Source organism: Hippichthys cyanospilos, chromosome 1, assembly GCF_059441005.1.
Source record: "Hippichthys cyanospilos isolate Australia breed blue-spotted pipefish chromosome 1, RoL_Hcya_1.0, whole genome shotgun sequence".
Taxonomy (NCBI): domain Eukaryota; kingdom Metazoa; phylum Chordata; class Actinopteri; order Syngnathiformes; family Syngnathidae; genus Hippichthys; species Hippichthys cyanospilos.
Genome location: NC_142369.1, coordinates 23,432,314 through 23,450,000, shown reverse-complemented (window position 1 = coordinate 23,450,000; position 17,687 = coordinate 23,432,314). Strand labels below are relative to the sequence as shown.

The 17,687-nt window shown below is 40.5% G+C and overlaps 1 protein-coding gene across 1 annotated transcript in view; it reads left to right on the top strand.

Annotated features, from left to right (window-relative positions):
• Nucleotides 1-17,687, top strand: part of frmd3 (FERM domain containing 3) — a 66,044-nt gene that overhangs the window by 35,017 nt on the left and 13,340 nt on the right. The window contains exons 6-14 of the mRNA XM_088433656.1: nucleotides 358-455; nucleotides 2,965-3,088; nucleotides 5,212-5,299; nucleotides 5,398-5,486; nucleotides 5,729-5,792; nucleotides 11,273-11,361; nucleotides 13,301-13,375; nucleotides 13,918-13,986; nucleotides 14,212-14,336. Coding sequence (XP_088289782.1) covers nucleotides 358-455; nucleotides 2,965-3,088; nucleotides 5,212-5,299; nucleotides 5,398-5,486; nucleotides 5,729-5,792; nucleotides 11,273-11,361; nucleotides 13,301-13,375; nucleotides 13,918-13,986; nucleotides 14,212-14,336 — 821 coding nt within the window. The remainder of the gene's footprint in view (nucleotides 1-357; nucleotides 456-2,964; nucleotides 3,089-5,211; nucleotides 5,300-5,397; nucleotides 5,487-5,728; nucleotides 5,793-11,272; nucleotides 11,362-13,300; nucleotides 13,376-13,917; nucleotides 13,987-14,211; nucleotides 14,337-17,687) is intronic.

Here is a 17,687-nt window from a genome sequence, read left to right as displayed (position 1 = left end):
ATGATTGATAACTCAATGTGTAAATATTTTTCTACTAGCCAGATTTGAGGTCATCAGATGTGTTACGTGATAATTAATCCGTATTTCATCAGTCACTGTTTTTGTATTCTGCTCTGGATTTCAGCTAATTAATGTGGAAAGGCATGAGAACAAATGCAAGCGGTACACTATTTAGCTTTATGCAAGAACTGTTGGCTTTATTGCATTTAATTTGCCTGACATTGGTATTGCTGTCGAATACATAGAAATCTATTTTGTATACTTTTAAGAAAGACAGCATGAACCTTGCTACGCAAATGCAAATGGTCTTTCGTCTGCAGTTGCATTGTGATTCTGTTTTCTCCCTTGCATCAACAGATACCTGCTGTACCTCCAGCTGAAGAGAGACGTCTACCATGGCCGTTTGCTGTGTCCCTTTGCCGAAGCTGCTTATCTAGGCGCGTGTATTGTGCAGGGTGAGCATATTTTATACATATATATATATATATATATATACATATATATATATATTAGTGTTGTACACATTCACACAGGTGTCACTGAAGCCCAAACTGGGTTAATGCCTCAGTGCACATTGCGCAGCCTTTTATCGACGTCAATGTGGAGTGCTCCTGTTTGATCTTTTGCCGCATATCAGCAGTGCCGTCTCCACATGTGGAATCTGTCTTGATATAATCGCTGTGCAGAGCATTGAGCATTGCACCTTGGATCAGGTCCTGTTAAAATAAGTGAAATACACTGAACCCTGTTTACTGCACAGATACCACTGCATACTGCAAAAAAACAAAGCAAAACAAAAACTGAAAAAGTGCTTTAAGAAGATTTCTACAACAAAGCAGGTATTTCTACAATACATATGTAGATACAGGTATATTCCAAACTAGTCCTAATATACTGAAGTGAAATTACAAATTAAAAACTAACCAAATAGGTAAAAACTTGACAAAAGCACCACAGATTAGTTATAAATCGTCAAACAAATTAACCACCAGCTTCATGACATTGGAGTGCGGTCCATTGTGTCACTATTTTTTATCTATAAAATCCTGATAAATTCTTAGTTAAACTCAGAGCTGAGAGGAATATGTGTGCGGATTAGGAATAGGATTAGCAATACTTGTTGTGCTGGAATTGAACACGTCTGGTCGGTTGCTTCGTGATTGGCTCGCGTGAAAGCACAGAAGCCCAAACAGTCCTCTCACTCCCAACTGTCACAATGTAATGAGGACAGGCCCCTCCAGGGTGAAGACTTCAGAGCTGTGGATTAGTTTTAATTAGGCAATGCTTTGATTTCATCATTACACTGATTTGTAATTAAGACTGGATTTCAAATACAGTTGGGACGTTTATGTTTGATCAGATAGGGGTCAGACAGTAGTCAGTGTACATGCTCTTGTTCTTGTCACAGTCTACCTGGGTTCAGACTGCAGGCATTTCTGATTCCACTTGGATTCCTCCTCATAATTGCGGTTTTCATACCTTAAATATAAAAACCATATAGTACTGTCAGATTGGTTGCACTCCTCAACATAATGTTTACAAGTTGCATCTCGAAGAGTGGACAGTCAAATCCAATCTGTGTCGGACTGAGACACATCCAGTCAAGATCAGATATGAAACTACCTCTGGAACGTGGTCTCAATCTGTCCCGCAAAAGTTTGATTTCGTGTGCTTTGTCGGCTGTTCAGATGACAAGATATCCATCACGTTTCAATCTACATGGGTGGAAAATTGGAATTTAGGCTGTTAGTCCGAACAAGGTTTCTATTTAGGGCTCAACATCTATGACTGATGCCAAAATGTGATATGAGGTGGTAGGCTGGATTTACACTGAATGCTGTGACACAATTCCAATGATTTCCTCTGAGTGGCACAGTTGGAATATGCATCACAGCTACATTAAAACACACACAGCAGTTTAAATAGTCTAGTGACGCGGCGGGGGAAAAGGTTCCTAATGACCATCTTCAGAAAATAGAAAAGAGTACTTTGGGACCCGTCACTATTGTGCTTACAAGAAGTGAAAGTCGAAGAAAATGCGGCGCTTCCATCTCTCGCTCAAATTTCTAAGTGTGGGTGTGGGGCATGTTTGACCATTCATCCAGAACATTCGCATTCTCCCTGATGGGCTTGTTACAAACCAAAAACATCAAGTGTGCCTTTATGGACTTTGCTTTGTGCACCGGGGCACATACAATTGGAAACAAAGGAACTGCCCAAAAGATGACAAATTAAAAACTCAGATAAATCAATCAGTGGTGTTCATGGTTCAGTGCATACTTTGGTTTTAAAAGTTCAGTTCGATTCACATTGAGTACAGTAAGGGAACAATATGCAAAATGTGTTTGCTAAACTCTAAAGAAATATAATGACTGTTCTGATGAAATATCAACAGCTTAAATTGTTCCATTTAGAAATTGGTCATTTGTCTACAAGTTGTAGGTTTGCTGCAGTAACCAATTCCATCACACTGCTTGTGGCATTAAAACCATTCTTGGTTACAATTAGCAGCAGGTGCACCACAGCTGGCTCTGCCCACAATCAATCGCCAACAAAATGGCAAACCAGGAAATAAACATGAACGGAAACCAGCTGGGTAAAGAATCTGAATTGTTGTGCTATAAAAACTTGGCAGTGGCAATTGATATTGATTTGACTCTATAAAAAAGTAATCCAGAGATGCTATTGAAATTAAGCAGAAAGCTTTTTTTTTTTGTGCCAAGCTTGTCTTTTTTTTTTTTGCATTGTTTTTCTTTACTCAGGAGACGTCTGGCTAGAGGGTGGAAAAATTACCCTTACGTAATATGTTCTCTGCTAATAAGAAAGCGTGGTCATCATACATATTTGCTTTCAAATTTGATTTTTAAAATGATTTTTTCAAGTGAAGTCAAACTTTTACGAGCTACGCCAAAGCCCGCGAGCCTTGAGTTTGACATTCACCCCAAGCTTTTTATATTCATTCAGCTGAACTGGGAGATTACGACCCAGAGGAACATCCGTCCGACTACATCAGAGACTTCAGGCTGTTCCCCAAACAGTCGCTAAAACTGGAGAGGAAAATTATGGAGATACACAAGACTGAACTCAGGTGAAAAAAAAGTCTGTGTCACATGTTACCAAACACATGTTTGATCTTTACATGCACTAAACACAAATGCAAGAGCACACTCGAAGGTGCAAAAAAAAAAAAGAACAGCTTAAGTGGCATGGATGAATGGAACTGGAGGGAAAAATCTATTTATAGATAGTGTGTAATTTGATTAAAGGCTTGTAAAAAATGTAGAGGGAATCAGACTTTTGCTTTTGCTGTGTTGGGGATAAATGCCACTGTTGTCTCAGAGTAAGCCAGTCTCCTGGTTGAATCCTGCCTTATGAGCTTTTGTTAAATCAAGTGCAACATAATTTGCTCCTAATGTCTCATTAAAGTTGTGAAACCTTTGCATAACATTTAAGACCTCATAACACCTCGAAAGATTCTATCTGGAAACGTTTTCACAACTGACTGTTATTTTTGCTTTGTTTGTCACTTTTACGGCTTTGTGGATAAAAAGACAACCTCAAACAGAAACTCGATGCTTTGCTACGTCGCGCTACCATAGCAATCACACTCATTCACAAATTCCTCTTTTCAGCACCTCGCAAACTCCATCAGATTGAATGGCGTGCCTGTACACAGCTATTTCACAATCACTCCAAATAAGTCGGATTCAAACACTGGCTTGGCAACTCAAGGACATTCTCAGAGTTGTCCTGAAGCCATAACATGGCTGTGTACTGTAGATGACGCGTCAGACCAATTTGAGATCAGGAGTGCTCTCAGGCGGGGTTTCAACCGGAATGAACATTAGTTTTTCTCACAATCTTGACTAGTTGTTGGACTGCTGTTCAAAAAAAAAAAAAAGCTGCCGCCATACTCCATTTGAAAGTAACTCACCAAGCCGTTCTGTACATCTGTAGCTGTGTCTGGTGTCCTTCAAGCAAGATGTCATTGACCCTGAAGGGCTTCGGTTTTGTCTCATTAGATTGTAGAATCTGAAGAGGCTCTCACCGGTCTTAAAAGTCATTGTTGTGTCATTGTCACCTGTCCCTCGAGCAATCAATGTAGATGGAAGCCAGCTGTGGTACATCTGGTGGTTCCAAACATGTTCCTTTTATGGCTCATGGATAGGGCCTTCAAAGCAGCGGACATGGTTCTGTGTCCTTCCTTGACTCTTTTGAAGGCCAAAGGCAATTTCTTTAACTTCATGCTTGGTTTGTCTTTTGACATGAACAACTAACTGTGTGACCTTACATAAACAAGCGTGTGCCTTTTCCACTTATGTCCAACTGAATTTACCAATATGTGGACTCCACTTCGGCTTTCGAAATATCTAAACGATGGGCCTGGGGAAGGATGTCATTTTGTGCTATTTTGGGCTTCATGGAATAGTCTGTGAATAAAATCATATACGTATATCAGTTGTTATGTATTGAATCTTGACCAAAAAATGCTAATGAGGGTGAGAAAGCAAATAGTGGGAAAGGCTAAGTTAACCATTATACCTCATTCTCCTTGTCTTCCCTGCGCAGACATGCTGAGTTGGGGAGATTGCTCTTATCCCTCCCCTGCAGGACGCGTTTGTGTTTGTTTGTGTTTGTTTATAGCTGAGCTGCAGCCTGCAAGGTTTGTCACACTCTGAGCGTTTAAGCATCAAAGACATATCCCTCATTTGTCAAAAGCGCGGGGGCACACGATGACAAGAATGCCCTCAGTCTGCCCAGTTTGGGTACAGATGACAGTAATCACGGCGCGTTGCTAAGAATGACGCTTTTAAGGTGCCGCATGTTTTTTCCATTAGCCTTTTTTTGCTCTCTGCACAGTAACAAACATTTGCAAATGGGTTGACTTTGAAACTGGCAGGTCAATCACTGGAAGGTGATTACTTTGATGTGACGCCGAAACAACTTGAGCACATTTATATAATTCATGGCGGACATGCTGCAGGCAAAGTTTGTTTTTAGTGTTGTTATCCGTCCAGTTCCAATAATGCATGTCCTCATTTGGGTCGTGGGTGAGGTAGAGCCTATCCAGACTATAGCACACATCTTGGAAACACAAACAACCATTGTCACTCACACCTAAGGACAATTTAATAGTTAATTTGTTTCGAATACACTTTTTTTTTTTGTGAATATGTATTTTTATTAATATCTCTCTTCTCTCACACACAGGGGTCAGTGTGCCGCCCTAGCGGAACTCAACATGCTCCAAAGGGCTCACAACCTTGAAACGTACGGAGTTGACCCTCACCCATGCAAGGTGATTTGTACGACACCGGTCCATCTGGTCATAATGATGCCGCGTGCTGCGTTCCTCGCTTGATGATCATGGGGACTTTTGTGTGTAAACGTGGGTAGGACTTCACTGGCTCCACAGCTTTCCTTGGGTTCACAGCGACGGGTTTTGTGGTCTTCCAAGGAAACAAGAGGATCCATCTTCTCAAATGGTAATGAAAAATATGCTCACATTATGCCTCTTTCACAAACATGGAGGCAAAGAAATTAAACAGCAAATTATACTGGACTCTATATTATTTGCATGTGCCCATTTTCCACTGCTTGCTATTAGCCCCTATTCAGCCAAAAGCCTACTGAGGATTAGAAATTGGTCGAATTGAAAGTCCAGCGTCTTAGATGGTGTCACCTCTGAGTTTTGATCCGTCATGGCTGTCATCTGTTCTTTGTTCAGGGCCGATGTCAGTAAGCTCAAATTTGAAGGGAAAACATTTTACGTCATCGGCATTCAAAAAGAGGTGAGTGCATTGACCTCCGCCCTCTCTTTCTTTAAGTCCAGATGAAGTTGGAAACTTCATCATCATGTTAACACCTCTCATGTTGACACAGCCGCTGTGTAGTGTGACCTTTCTGCTGTCCTTTATTCCTGCTCTTCCCCAACGATAACCTTATACACAAGTGTTTATGCCCCATCACACACAAACTGTCTATTTGTGTGTTACTGTTTCAGATCTCCTTAACAGGCAAGATACACTGTAACAGGATGGTGGGTGTGTTAACCTCCTCACTCCCATCATGTGGCCCAATGTTACACAAACACAAGACGCCTCCAAGAGCAGAATCCACTGGAACCATTCAAAGTGATTAAAATAAATGTGTTGCCCATTCTGATGCAAATTTACAGTTTGATAAGACGATACTTTAATCGGCTGAGTTAGTTTGGTCGACCCCACGGCATCACACCACACGTGGAGAAAAAAGGGCAGCTGAAAAAACGAACGTCAATCGAAAAACTTACGTTTTTACATTGGAAGCTGCTCACTCGGGGAGCGGAACTGCTGTCACGACCACGCTTCCGGGAGGAACTTCAAAATAAAAGTGTACCAAGGCCATTTGTGTCATACATTACTTGTCATGGTACAGTTTATTTTGAAGCGTTGCCTGGCCTTCCTCTAATGTTTGGATGGTTTACTTTAATGAAGCAGTTTGACAGGCAGCACACTCCATGTGTATTTTATTGCGCTTCTGGCCAGATAGATCTCATCGCATCCGTATTAGTTACTGCCCGGTGAATGTGTCCATCCTGCCTGGGCCATTTTACTCTTTGTTTACCAATATCACTGCAAAAGAGGAACTATGAATTTATTACATTGGTGCTGAGCTGGATGGCTGCCGCTTAGCCACCGAGATCTCGCCACATCGCTTTAGCGTTTACAAATAAGCAGTGACCAAACGTTCAGATTGCATTTCAATTTCCCTCGAACAGTTTACACAATTTTACTTTTCATCATTTTGATGATATTTTTTTTCCTTTTTGTTTTTTTTTAATCTTGTGATTTTAGCATATTTCTGTATTTTTTCTCTTTTTGCCTAACATGGACCCCAATATTTTAATAGATTACATTTTTTACCTCATGTGTTATTATTATTTTGTGATAACCATAGAGCTTTTCTCTTGAACCCTTAGATTGCCCATGTGTAGCTAATACTGGTAGTTTGAATTATGCCTCTCCTATTTGTCAGTTGCCGAGATATTTCACTGAACAATATCATACTACCGGTAATAATGATAACGTCACTATGTCAGTCACTATAATTGTAATTGTGAAAATGTTTATACAGTTTTTTTGAATCTCTTCCGGTGTAGTTGCCTTACTGAATTCCATTTGATTTCCAGTTTTCATTCGTGTGATTTTCAATAGCAGTCTTGTGTTTGGGTATACGTTCCATGAACATCTGGGTGCTGCAGTTTTGATGCCTCACTCGCATTCTTGCATAGCGCCTCTTCATTTTGCAGCTGATTGTGTTTGACATTGGAGACTGACTCGCATCACCGATTAGGTGTAAAAAGCTCCATTCCGGCTTTTATGGTTAAGTCAAAAGCTGGGTTTGGTCTCCAATGTGTTGGCTGGCTAGCCAACCGCTAGATCTGTGTTAATCCAATGTGATGACGGCTGCTTAGTTTTATCTTTGTGTTTCTGTCTCTTCTCTCCGTTTGTAAACATAGTCATCACTGGTGAGTACATGAGGAGGCGAGCAGCACCACAAATCACTGTTGTTCTCGAATCTTCCTGATGTGATATGCCTCAGAACACCACCACCACATCTCACACCTCTGCTGCACCATAGGCCTTTCATGTTCCATTTGAGATTTTTTTTGTTTTGTTTTTGTCTGCTTGTTGGGTGTCCTTCTTTGTGTAGACAGTAATCTCCTGCATATTATTGGGTTTTTTTTTCCCCTGTAAAATATACTACCCCTATTTTTTTGCTAAAAACGAACCTATTCCCACTTCTTGAATCGTCCCAAGATGCCACAAGATGCCATCAAAGCCCTGTCTAACTGGGAAAGAACAGGAAATATTGTCAAGGAAGCACGCTGAAGTGATAATCCTCTAAATTGGTATGGCAGGGAAGAGCTAAATTTAACCTGGGTTGGCAGTAAAAGTTACAGATAGTTCGGAGCAGTTTTGTGAAATTGAGATGGGTTTTAAGTTAAGTGAAAGTATTTTAGAAGCCAGCTTTGTGGTAGATTTACAGTTGAAAATTTAAATGGAAGAGATTATAATCATTTTTAAAGAGGCTTTCAAATATTCACAGGGGTTAATCTTAGCGGGGAATTACTGTACATCAGTGTCGCACTTTGTTGTCTCATGTCATTTATTTTTGGTGCTACTGAGAGATTAGCCCATCTCATTGTAAGCTTCATGTCAATATGTTCAGCAAACACGTTGAGCATTAGGCGCACATGATGCTAATCTAACAATGATCAGGTACAGTATGACTTGCATTGAGAAAGTGTGTTGATGTAGTTTGCAAAAAAACATGTCAAGAGCACACTTCCACTATATGGTGTACAATGAAGAAGCAGTAAAAAAGCAATAACTACCAGAAAATCCTGCAGATTTATTTAAAGTACGCATTTAGTTTAGAGGAAGCTGGCCGGTCAGCTAAACTAAGCGATGGCGGGAGAGAGGAAAGCCTTACAGAGGACAACAATCACAACAATCTTCGCAGCAATCCACCAAAAAGGAACATGGCACCCCATCTGGAATTTGCTAAAAGTCACCTGAATGATTCTCAGACAATGAGAAACAAAATTCTCTGGTCTGATTAGACAAAGATATAATTCTTTGGTGTGAAAGCCGGGTTTGGACAAAACCAGGCACCGCTCATCACCAGGCCAATACCATCCCTACTGTGAAGCATGGTGGTGGCAGCATCATGATATGAGGATGTTTTTGAGTAGCAGGAACTGGCAGACTCGTCAGGATAAAATGAAACATTAATGCAGCGATAAACAAAGAAAGTCTGGATGAAAACCTGCTCCCGAGTGCTCATGACCTCAGACTTGGCCAAAGGTTCATTTTTTCAGCAGGACGATGACCACAGCCAAGATCTCCCATCCATCCTGATGGAACTTGGAAATTATTGCAAAGAAGAGTATGCCAAACGATTGTCGTTTTAAGCATGGCATCATATTCAAAAAGATTTGTGGCTGTAATTGCTGCCAAAGGTCGATCAACAAAATATTAATGAAAGGCTGTCAATACTTATACAAATGTGATTTGTTAGTTTTCTGTTTTTAATAAATATGAAGAAAAAAATTAAACCTGTCACAATGGGGTATCGTATTGGGCTGTAATAAGACAAAATGTGGAAAAGGTGAAGGGTTGGAATACTTTCCGGACGTACTGTAGTATAGCTTGCATGCAAATATTATCTCCCCCTTCATCAGTTGAAAAACAGCCCTGGTCACTATTTCAGCTTTAGGTTCGAGAGGAGTGTCACATTTTCGTGTGTGTGTGTTTGTAAGTTTGTATCCTGATGTGTTTATGTTGTTTATGATTTCTCACTGCAATGACCTCATCATTGTTTGACCTCACTGTCATACATTTAATCTGTCCCACTTCGACACACTGCTTTTAATGTATTTCGCCAATCCATTTACACTTTTTATGGTTTTATTTTAGCACCATAGTGCATCGTACAGTTAAAGTAAAACATACCTCCATTAATTAGTTTTTATAAGAGGTGGGACTATGGACAACACGGTTTCCCCAACAAACACATGCACACACACATGGCCAATGCAGCACATGTGTGTAATTCTAAATGACCTAATGTAAAGTGATGTGTGACACAGAAGGGAGATGAGAGTTGAGTGGTTGCAATCCGGCTGACTAAGTCACTTTCGGAAACTCAGTATCCATGTTGTTCCTCTGTGGACCATCTCACCATTTATTATATTATTTTAAATCCTTTTTTTCGAATAAATAAAACATCAAGTTACATTTGCTTCACACTTTTTGAAAAAGGTACAAATCAGTCATTCAACCATTGAACAAATCAATTAATACAAAGATCTTAATATGCATCAGCAATATAGTGGTTTTTGCTCAGGTGATGTGGGTTTGATTCATGATTAGTGCCCCAACGCTTATCCACTGCTGGTACCGTTCGAAAAAAAAAAAAAATAAAAATAAAAAATCTAACCAGTAAGTAAAACATCTTGTTGGCGGAGCATACTTGTCACCGTGTGGCTGCAGCGCTCCCTTTATGATGTCATTCACTGACGCCGGCCACAAAACATCCATCTATATATCATCTAGACCGCTTATCCTCACGAGGGTTGTGAAATGAACGAAGGAGCCAAAAACAGGCACTTGACCGACATTAAAATGCAAAACAGTATCTGGAGATTGCATTCATTGACACACCTTCCTCCTCTAAAATCGGTCCTTGTGGGAAGCCAGTTTTCATAACATTCATAACATTAATTCCGCCGCACAATAAGCAGGGGATGCTTAGAAATGCAATGGAGGAAAATGACACAAATCAACATTGTAGCATGGTTAAAAGCTCCCAAAAGTTGACTTTATGTTATAGGGCCCCTTAAAGGTAAGGCCGCTTTACTTTTATCGCACAGTTCATGCGAAAGATAACTCCATATGCTTCACACAATATTTAAAAGCGTTTTCAAAAAACAGAACCAAAAAAAAAAAACAACCTACATACTCTTTTAGACAGAGTATAAATAAAAGTTAGCTTCCTCTAATTACAAAAAGTGTAGAGTGCAGGAGCAAGATTGTTTAGCATTTTACCACCTAGCACTCTAAACGATATTTTGTTTCTCTTTTCATTTCTGCACTTATCTTGAAAAAGACAGTGAGTTTGCGCTCCCTCATTGTCAATGGCACCAACGTGCAAATGTACGCAGTGACTCATGACGCCATTGGAGTCTGTGTATTTCACCGAGTCATTCACATGTAATCGATCTCTTTCCCCTGGCACCCACGGCACTAAGCAGAATCGATTGATTTTCTCATATTACCAGACGCAGTAGACCCGCACTTACAGCAATATGTCCATCTTCTAGGTCCATTAGGACCTGACTAGCGACTTCTTTGTGCTGAACACGGATACTTAAACGATGATGTTTCCAATTGTGGCTGTCAGCCGTTTTGTTTTTTGGCCAGCTCCCCTCTCTTTTTGCCTTTGCAGCGGACCCTTGCATATTTGCGGTTCAGCACCTGAGAACTCACATATTCTCAGGAATTTCTCTCTCTCAATAATTACATTTTTTCAGTTGGGTTGAGAGTGGAGACTAACTCCCATTTTCTGTGATTTGTTTTTTTTGAAAGGTAAAAAATTGTATTTAAAAAAAATACAACATTATGGGTCCTCAAATTGTAGGGTCCACTGTATTGAGCTCCCGCAATGATTTTCTGCCGTAATTCATCATCTCTCTTCTCCTGCTCTTGTTGCTTTTTGTGTGCAGAAGAAACTGGTGCTGACGTTTCACACCTCAACCCCGGCAGCGTGTAAGCACTTGTGGAAATGTGGGGTGGAGAATCAGGCCTTTTACAAGTGCGTCTCACACACACCTTCTTCTCTCTGTACGGTGGAGCCATCCAGCTTCAACACGTTTGCATGAAAAAACATTGTTCCGGGAGGAAAAAATAATCATTCTGAATTTGATTAATTTTCTTTGACAATGTCCCCTCCTCATAAGAGTCTTACAGAATGTCATACAAAAAAAGGATGTTGAATGGCAGTCAAGCCATGCCGTTTTTTTTTTCAACCTGTGCCTTCAGTAGGGACTCACCTGACATAATTAAAATGATGTTGTTTTACACTTTTGATCAATCAAAGTTGGCTGTATGAAGCTTTGCTGTATGAAACCAATCAAAGTATGATATTGTCAGCTTGCTGGCCTTCTGAGGATGATTTTTTTATGTAACTAGTTATTCTGAAGGCCCTGGACTTACTGGATTGATATTGTGTCAGAGAAATCTCTAAAAGAAGACTAGGACAAGCCTAGCTGCTAAGCAGCAAAAAGAGTAACTCAGTCCAGCCAAGATTGACTTTTCTAAAACATGGATAGGGAAAAAGCTTGGACAAATGAACTCGTGGGTTCTCCAACGCTAATTCAACGCCCAAGCGCCCCTGCCTGGTTTTTATTCATTCAGCAAAGCATTGCACAGTACAAGACATAACAAAAAGAGCCAGTCGGGCGCCACCAACAGCTGGGCCAAGGTCCCAGCTCCCACTTTCCTGCGTCAACAGCTTTATCTAAGGACTGGGGCGAGATGAACTAGGACTGCACGCATGGATAGCAATGCACACTATTCTAGACAAGAAATATAAGCACATAATAATAACAACCTAATATATGATTTCCTTCACATATCGCTACACAATTAAAAAAAGGGGTGAACAAAAAATTCAAGCAAATCTCAACTTTGTTTTTTGTTTTTTTTTTGTCCTCAAACGTTGCAGCTGTGCTTCAATCTATTTTCATGTCTCGCTGGCCCACACAAGCAGCCAAACATCACTTGGTGTTCAATGTTTCACTCTATTCCCATCTGGCTGAATGGCAGACACTGTCCTTGAGTGGGGAGCAGCTGATTGCTTGGAGGCCCAAGCAAAGTGCCGGGAATTGAAAATAAGGAAGCGTGTCTCGTGTCACTCTCCGCTAGTGGAAAGCGGGGTTGCTGAGTGTGTGCTTAGTGCTCTTATTGTATATGGTGTCCAACATGTAACATCACACACATAATAATAGTCACAGGTTTTGAAAATGTATTTTCATTGTAAATATTGAACAGGTTTAACATTTACAACTGTCCATTTTCTGAACAGATAAAGATAATCAAGATCACAATACGCACACTACGTAACAAAGGATCTTCTTTGAGAGACATCCAAGAATTGGCAAAATCTGTTTGTTTGCTTTCATTAATCAGACACTTTCTTTCCTTCCAGCCTTAGATACCAACCTTTAAACCTTCCTTCCCTCCTATCTTCGTTTTACCTTCCTTCTATCATTTGTTTCTTCCTTTCTACCACACTTGAATCTTTTCATGCCATTCTTTTTTCCATCCTTCCTGTCTCTCCGTTGCCCCCCCAGTCTTTATTCCTGGAACTTTATGCTACCCTTACTATTCGTTTGCTATATTTTGCAGGCTATTTTCTCATGCCGTTTGTGTCGACTTATAGGAGTACAAGGTTCGAGAGTTCGCTGTGTTTCCAGGAACTATCCGCAAGCATGATATTGATTTATTAATGAGAGCAGCTCAAATGTCTCGAAGGAAGCGAGGCAGACATCATCTCACTCAGACAAGCGGAACATCTGATTCAATTCAGTTTGAATGCAATCGCTCCGTACAGCATTGCGTTGATTTATACTGAGCAGATGACTAATTACATACAGGTCGCTAATGTTTTTGTTGAGCGCCTGTGCAACCGATGCTAAGTGATAATGAAGGTACTTTTGTGTCTTGTTTCCTTTTTTTTTTTTTTTTTACAGGTGTGCAAAGTCAAGTCAAATAAAGACCATGTCGAGTAGCAACATTTTCTTTAAGGGCAGCAGGTTCAGATACAGGTGATATCCATTTTCTTGGTTGTACTGTACAGTATGTATACAGCTTGAATTTTTGTGGATTTTGCTGTCCTCTATCTACAGGTTCATCTCACTAATTAAGAATACCGTATCGGAGATTTTTTTTTTTTCCTCCAGTGTATTTCTACTGTTGACTTTTTATCCTTGCTTAAAAATTTGAACTCTCGCTATAGTGCTTTAAGGTGCCACAAGATGACATTAAGAGTAGTACTTGTCTAGAAAATAAGTTAAACTAATGTACCTAAACTGTTCAAGCTGTTAGGATGTTACACGTTGTGGAGAAGCTAAGTTTGGGCTGGTTTGTTAGCATGAATTATGAAGAGTATTTACTGAATGTGTATGTTTTTGATTCAAAAATATACAAAATAATTAAAATAATTTAGTTTTTGGTACATTTCTTGTTAAAACTGTTACCCGTTTTTGATAAGTGGGAGGCTCGGGGCTCTCCATTCACTTCAAATCATTTTAATGGCAGTTTGCAATGTCGGGGCATGATGATGTTTTTGTTTTTAATTTGGTCACAGTGGAAGAGTAGCCAAGGAGGTGATAGAAGCCAGCTCTAAAATCCAGAGGGATCCACCAGAAGTGCGCAGGTAAGGTGGGCAACTCGCACAGCTTTCTCTTCTCTTCTCGGCTCAAACCAAACACATCTATAGAGATTTGCAGGAAGATATAACCAGAATTACCTTTTAAAACTAGATTTAAACTAACCCAGAACATACACAAACCCTATCAGTTAATACATTTGTTGTATTCATTTTATTCTGAATTCCAGCACATTTTTAATAAGTCATGAATGTTGATGTTTGTCTCTTTAGGGCACAGTTTGGTCAGAGTCGAAGCTTTAGCTCACTGAGTCATAAGAACCTCATCATGAACATGGAACCACTTGTACCAGCTCTGCCCTCCAACAACGAGTACGACGAGACGGCCGCGTTAAACGGTAGGCAATACCGCATTTCCTGTTGCACGCAAACGTTGGTCCCGCAGGAAGTTCATGCTCTCTCTACCTTCCTATACACGAATCCCTTACATACAACGGTAATTGAGCAGATGATGCTCGCATCCCTCCATCAGTCCGGTCACCTCGGAGACGGCAGTTGGCCCCTGCTAAAAATACTCTTCCCATGATCCTCCCTGAGGGTGCTGCCATGTCTGTCTATGTGGATGTCTGTGTGTGCATGTGGGCTTGTCAACATTTTTAATGTGCAGTGTGTGATGTGAGAGCCCTCTGACCAAGCATGAATTTTAATTACCGTATTTTTCAGATTAAAAGCCGCAACTCTTCTGATGATTTGAGCCCGTGGGTTATAGCCCAACGCGATTTATCTGCAAGTTTGTTTGTTTTTTAAAGCTAACCACCAGGAGACAATCCACCGGCAACAATAATGTGTGTATCTGTTCAAGGTGTCAATGTATGGAACAACAATTAAATAGACCTGAAAAAATCTGAAATAAAGGCTGTGCTGAAAATGAGTTTTGAAATACGGTACAAAAATATAAAAATAATGTATGAATTAAATAAGATCTTGCATAAAATTTTATGACACATAAAATATATATATATGTATATATATATATATATATATATATATATATATATATATATATATATATATATATATATATATATATATATGTGTAGTATGTATATGTGTATATGTGTATATATATATATGTATATATATATATATATATATATATATATATATATATATATATACACACACACACACACACACACACACACACACACAATATGCAATGCGTTTATATGTTCACTAAAATAATCAATCAATGAAACAGAAGGAGACAAAAGAAGATGCTATCAAAAATGTTTGAACTGCTAACCCTAACCCTATGTATTCTGTTAGTGTTTGTTGAAAAAGATCCCTCCATCCATCAAATTTCTATAAATATGTTGATGCTTAACATGCAGGCATTGTCTTGTTGAAAATAGGATGTTGCTGTAAGCAGGCAGTTAATTAACAAAAGTTTTAGATGCAAACCCCACACAGGAAGGCCGGAGCCAGCTGTATTTGAATGTCGGTCTCTTAACTGTGAGGCTTATGTGCTAACCATAACCAGCCTCACCAACACCATTTATCCATATAGACATTCAATTTCCATTTAAATAAATTGAAAAGTCATGAATTCATCCCGGCTTTAAAAAAATGCACGTTAAAATAAATAGGCTTGTTTTTTTTATCAGTAATTTTCTTACACAATGTGGTATTTGTGTTGGATGTGTGCCTTGAAAGGGGTGTGTTCTTGCAATTGTGTTTTGTTTGTGTTTGTGTGTATGATACCTTGTCTCCTTCAAAACATAGCAGAAAATGCTGAAAGAACTCTCATCCTGCCCACACGAGGGAATTACAGTACCTTTATTTTTTACTTTTGCTTTTTGCTGGTAAGTCAGAGTTTGGCTAACAAAAAGTTCCATTTCCAACAAGGCAATAAAGAGGTGTGTAATATTCACTGTCATTGTTAAATCATCCAGGATTTTGACAAAAAATGTCACAGTCATCATGAATATACTGTGTAATTGTTTGAAATTGTAGCAGAAACGTACAACATCTAAGCATGCACGCACGCAAACACACAACATGACCTCGGAGAAGCATCTTGATTGATACGCCTCATCAAACGTCTTCACAAGGTGTTTTCATGTAATGTTTTCCACATGATTTTTCATTTGCATGTCATCATCAATCCCCATCCTTATTCTCTTTTCTTTCTAATGCCGCCATCTATTATCTGATGAACACATAAATCTCAGGTATGATGAGCAGAGAGTAAGACGATAGCTAGCTAGAGTTGATGCCGCATGGATGTGATGGATCTTCAAAGGTAATTAATTCTTGTTGGTTTCCATCACAACGTCACCTTGGAAGCATCAACAAGCGAGTGCAAGGACACTGGGATAAAGTGTCCTCGCCGTCTAGAATCACCGTCTATATTCAGAGCTCTAATCTCCGACATTAGAAAAGAAACAGGAAGCTGACCCGGCCTCAGTGCCGACCTTGCTGTGTTTGCACTGCCTGGCCCAACACATTGTGACACTAGGCTTTCACATGGATGTTCTTATGGGGATTGGACTACACTACTGTCGTGCCCTGTTTTGTCAAGGAAACCACTGGACCTTATGACAGATAGAGTACATACAGTAATAGTCATTTTTTTGTCCTTATTGTTAAAATGTCCACTAATGTAGTACTAGTGCCCCCCGCCCCCCTCCAATTTATGCAAATCATACCTTTGTCCTGGCTTCAGTTTTTATGGTTGTGGTTCAGTATGTTCAAGTATGTTCCCTGCTTCCACACCTTTTGACTTTCAGCACTGGTTTTACGGTGTTAAATAGGCCAGCTCAAACAACCAGGCTCAGGTTGGCATCCACAGTGGGACTTGCGCTTGCAGCTTAAATCCTTAGAGACTGACTGACTGACTTCCGGGCGGTGATACGCCGTAAGGGCCTAGCAAATGTTGGGAAAGACCTTCATGTGGACCGACTTGAAGAGAGGAAAAGGAAAATGATCGCCACCCCATCCGGGGTCAGGCCTGCCTCTGTAATCACAGTTAGATTAGTTGCCCCTCTCCCACCAGGACCCCCTCGGTTATATTTAGAACATGAAGCTTTGCTTGATCTGCCTCTAATGCCCCTGCAGTCTTTGTTAAGATGGTTGACATTCATATGAGGGGCAGCCATGTCTGTGGATCACAGAGAGAGAGAGTCCGTATCTGGCCAGTGTCGCCCACTGTCTCTCAAGTGTGTACATAGAGGCATGCGAGTGTGTTCAGATGCCAGACGCTGTCCATTCAGTCAATGTAGGGCCGTCACGGTGGACAGTTGGGTCTGAACTTTGTCATCAGACTCAATAATGGAGGTTCTTGAGCACAGAAACGGTACAGATGTGGGTCAAGTCAGTTTGGAGTTAGAAGGTCCTGAGCAACCCAACCGTGATAGCTCTCTTCACATGGCCGCAGAGGAGGAAGAGACCAAGGAAATGCAGGAGGGAGCGGCCGGGCCCTTGGAAGTCTTTTATCCAACTGAGGCCTCTGAGGACCTGCCGTCATCATCCTCGGTGGTTGTAGCGCAGGCCTTGAGGTGCCAAGTGAAGATCACCACCCAGCGCAGCCTCCATCTACGCATCGCCAACCACACCGCGCGGGATGTGTTTGTGCGGCTGGTGGGTCACGGGGGACAGGTCGCTGGGATCACTGCTGGAATGCAGAGGAACACCCTGGAGCCAAGTAAGATAAGCCGATCGATGGAGCAACAAAATGTTGTAGACTG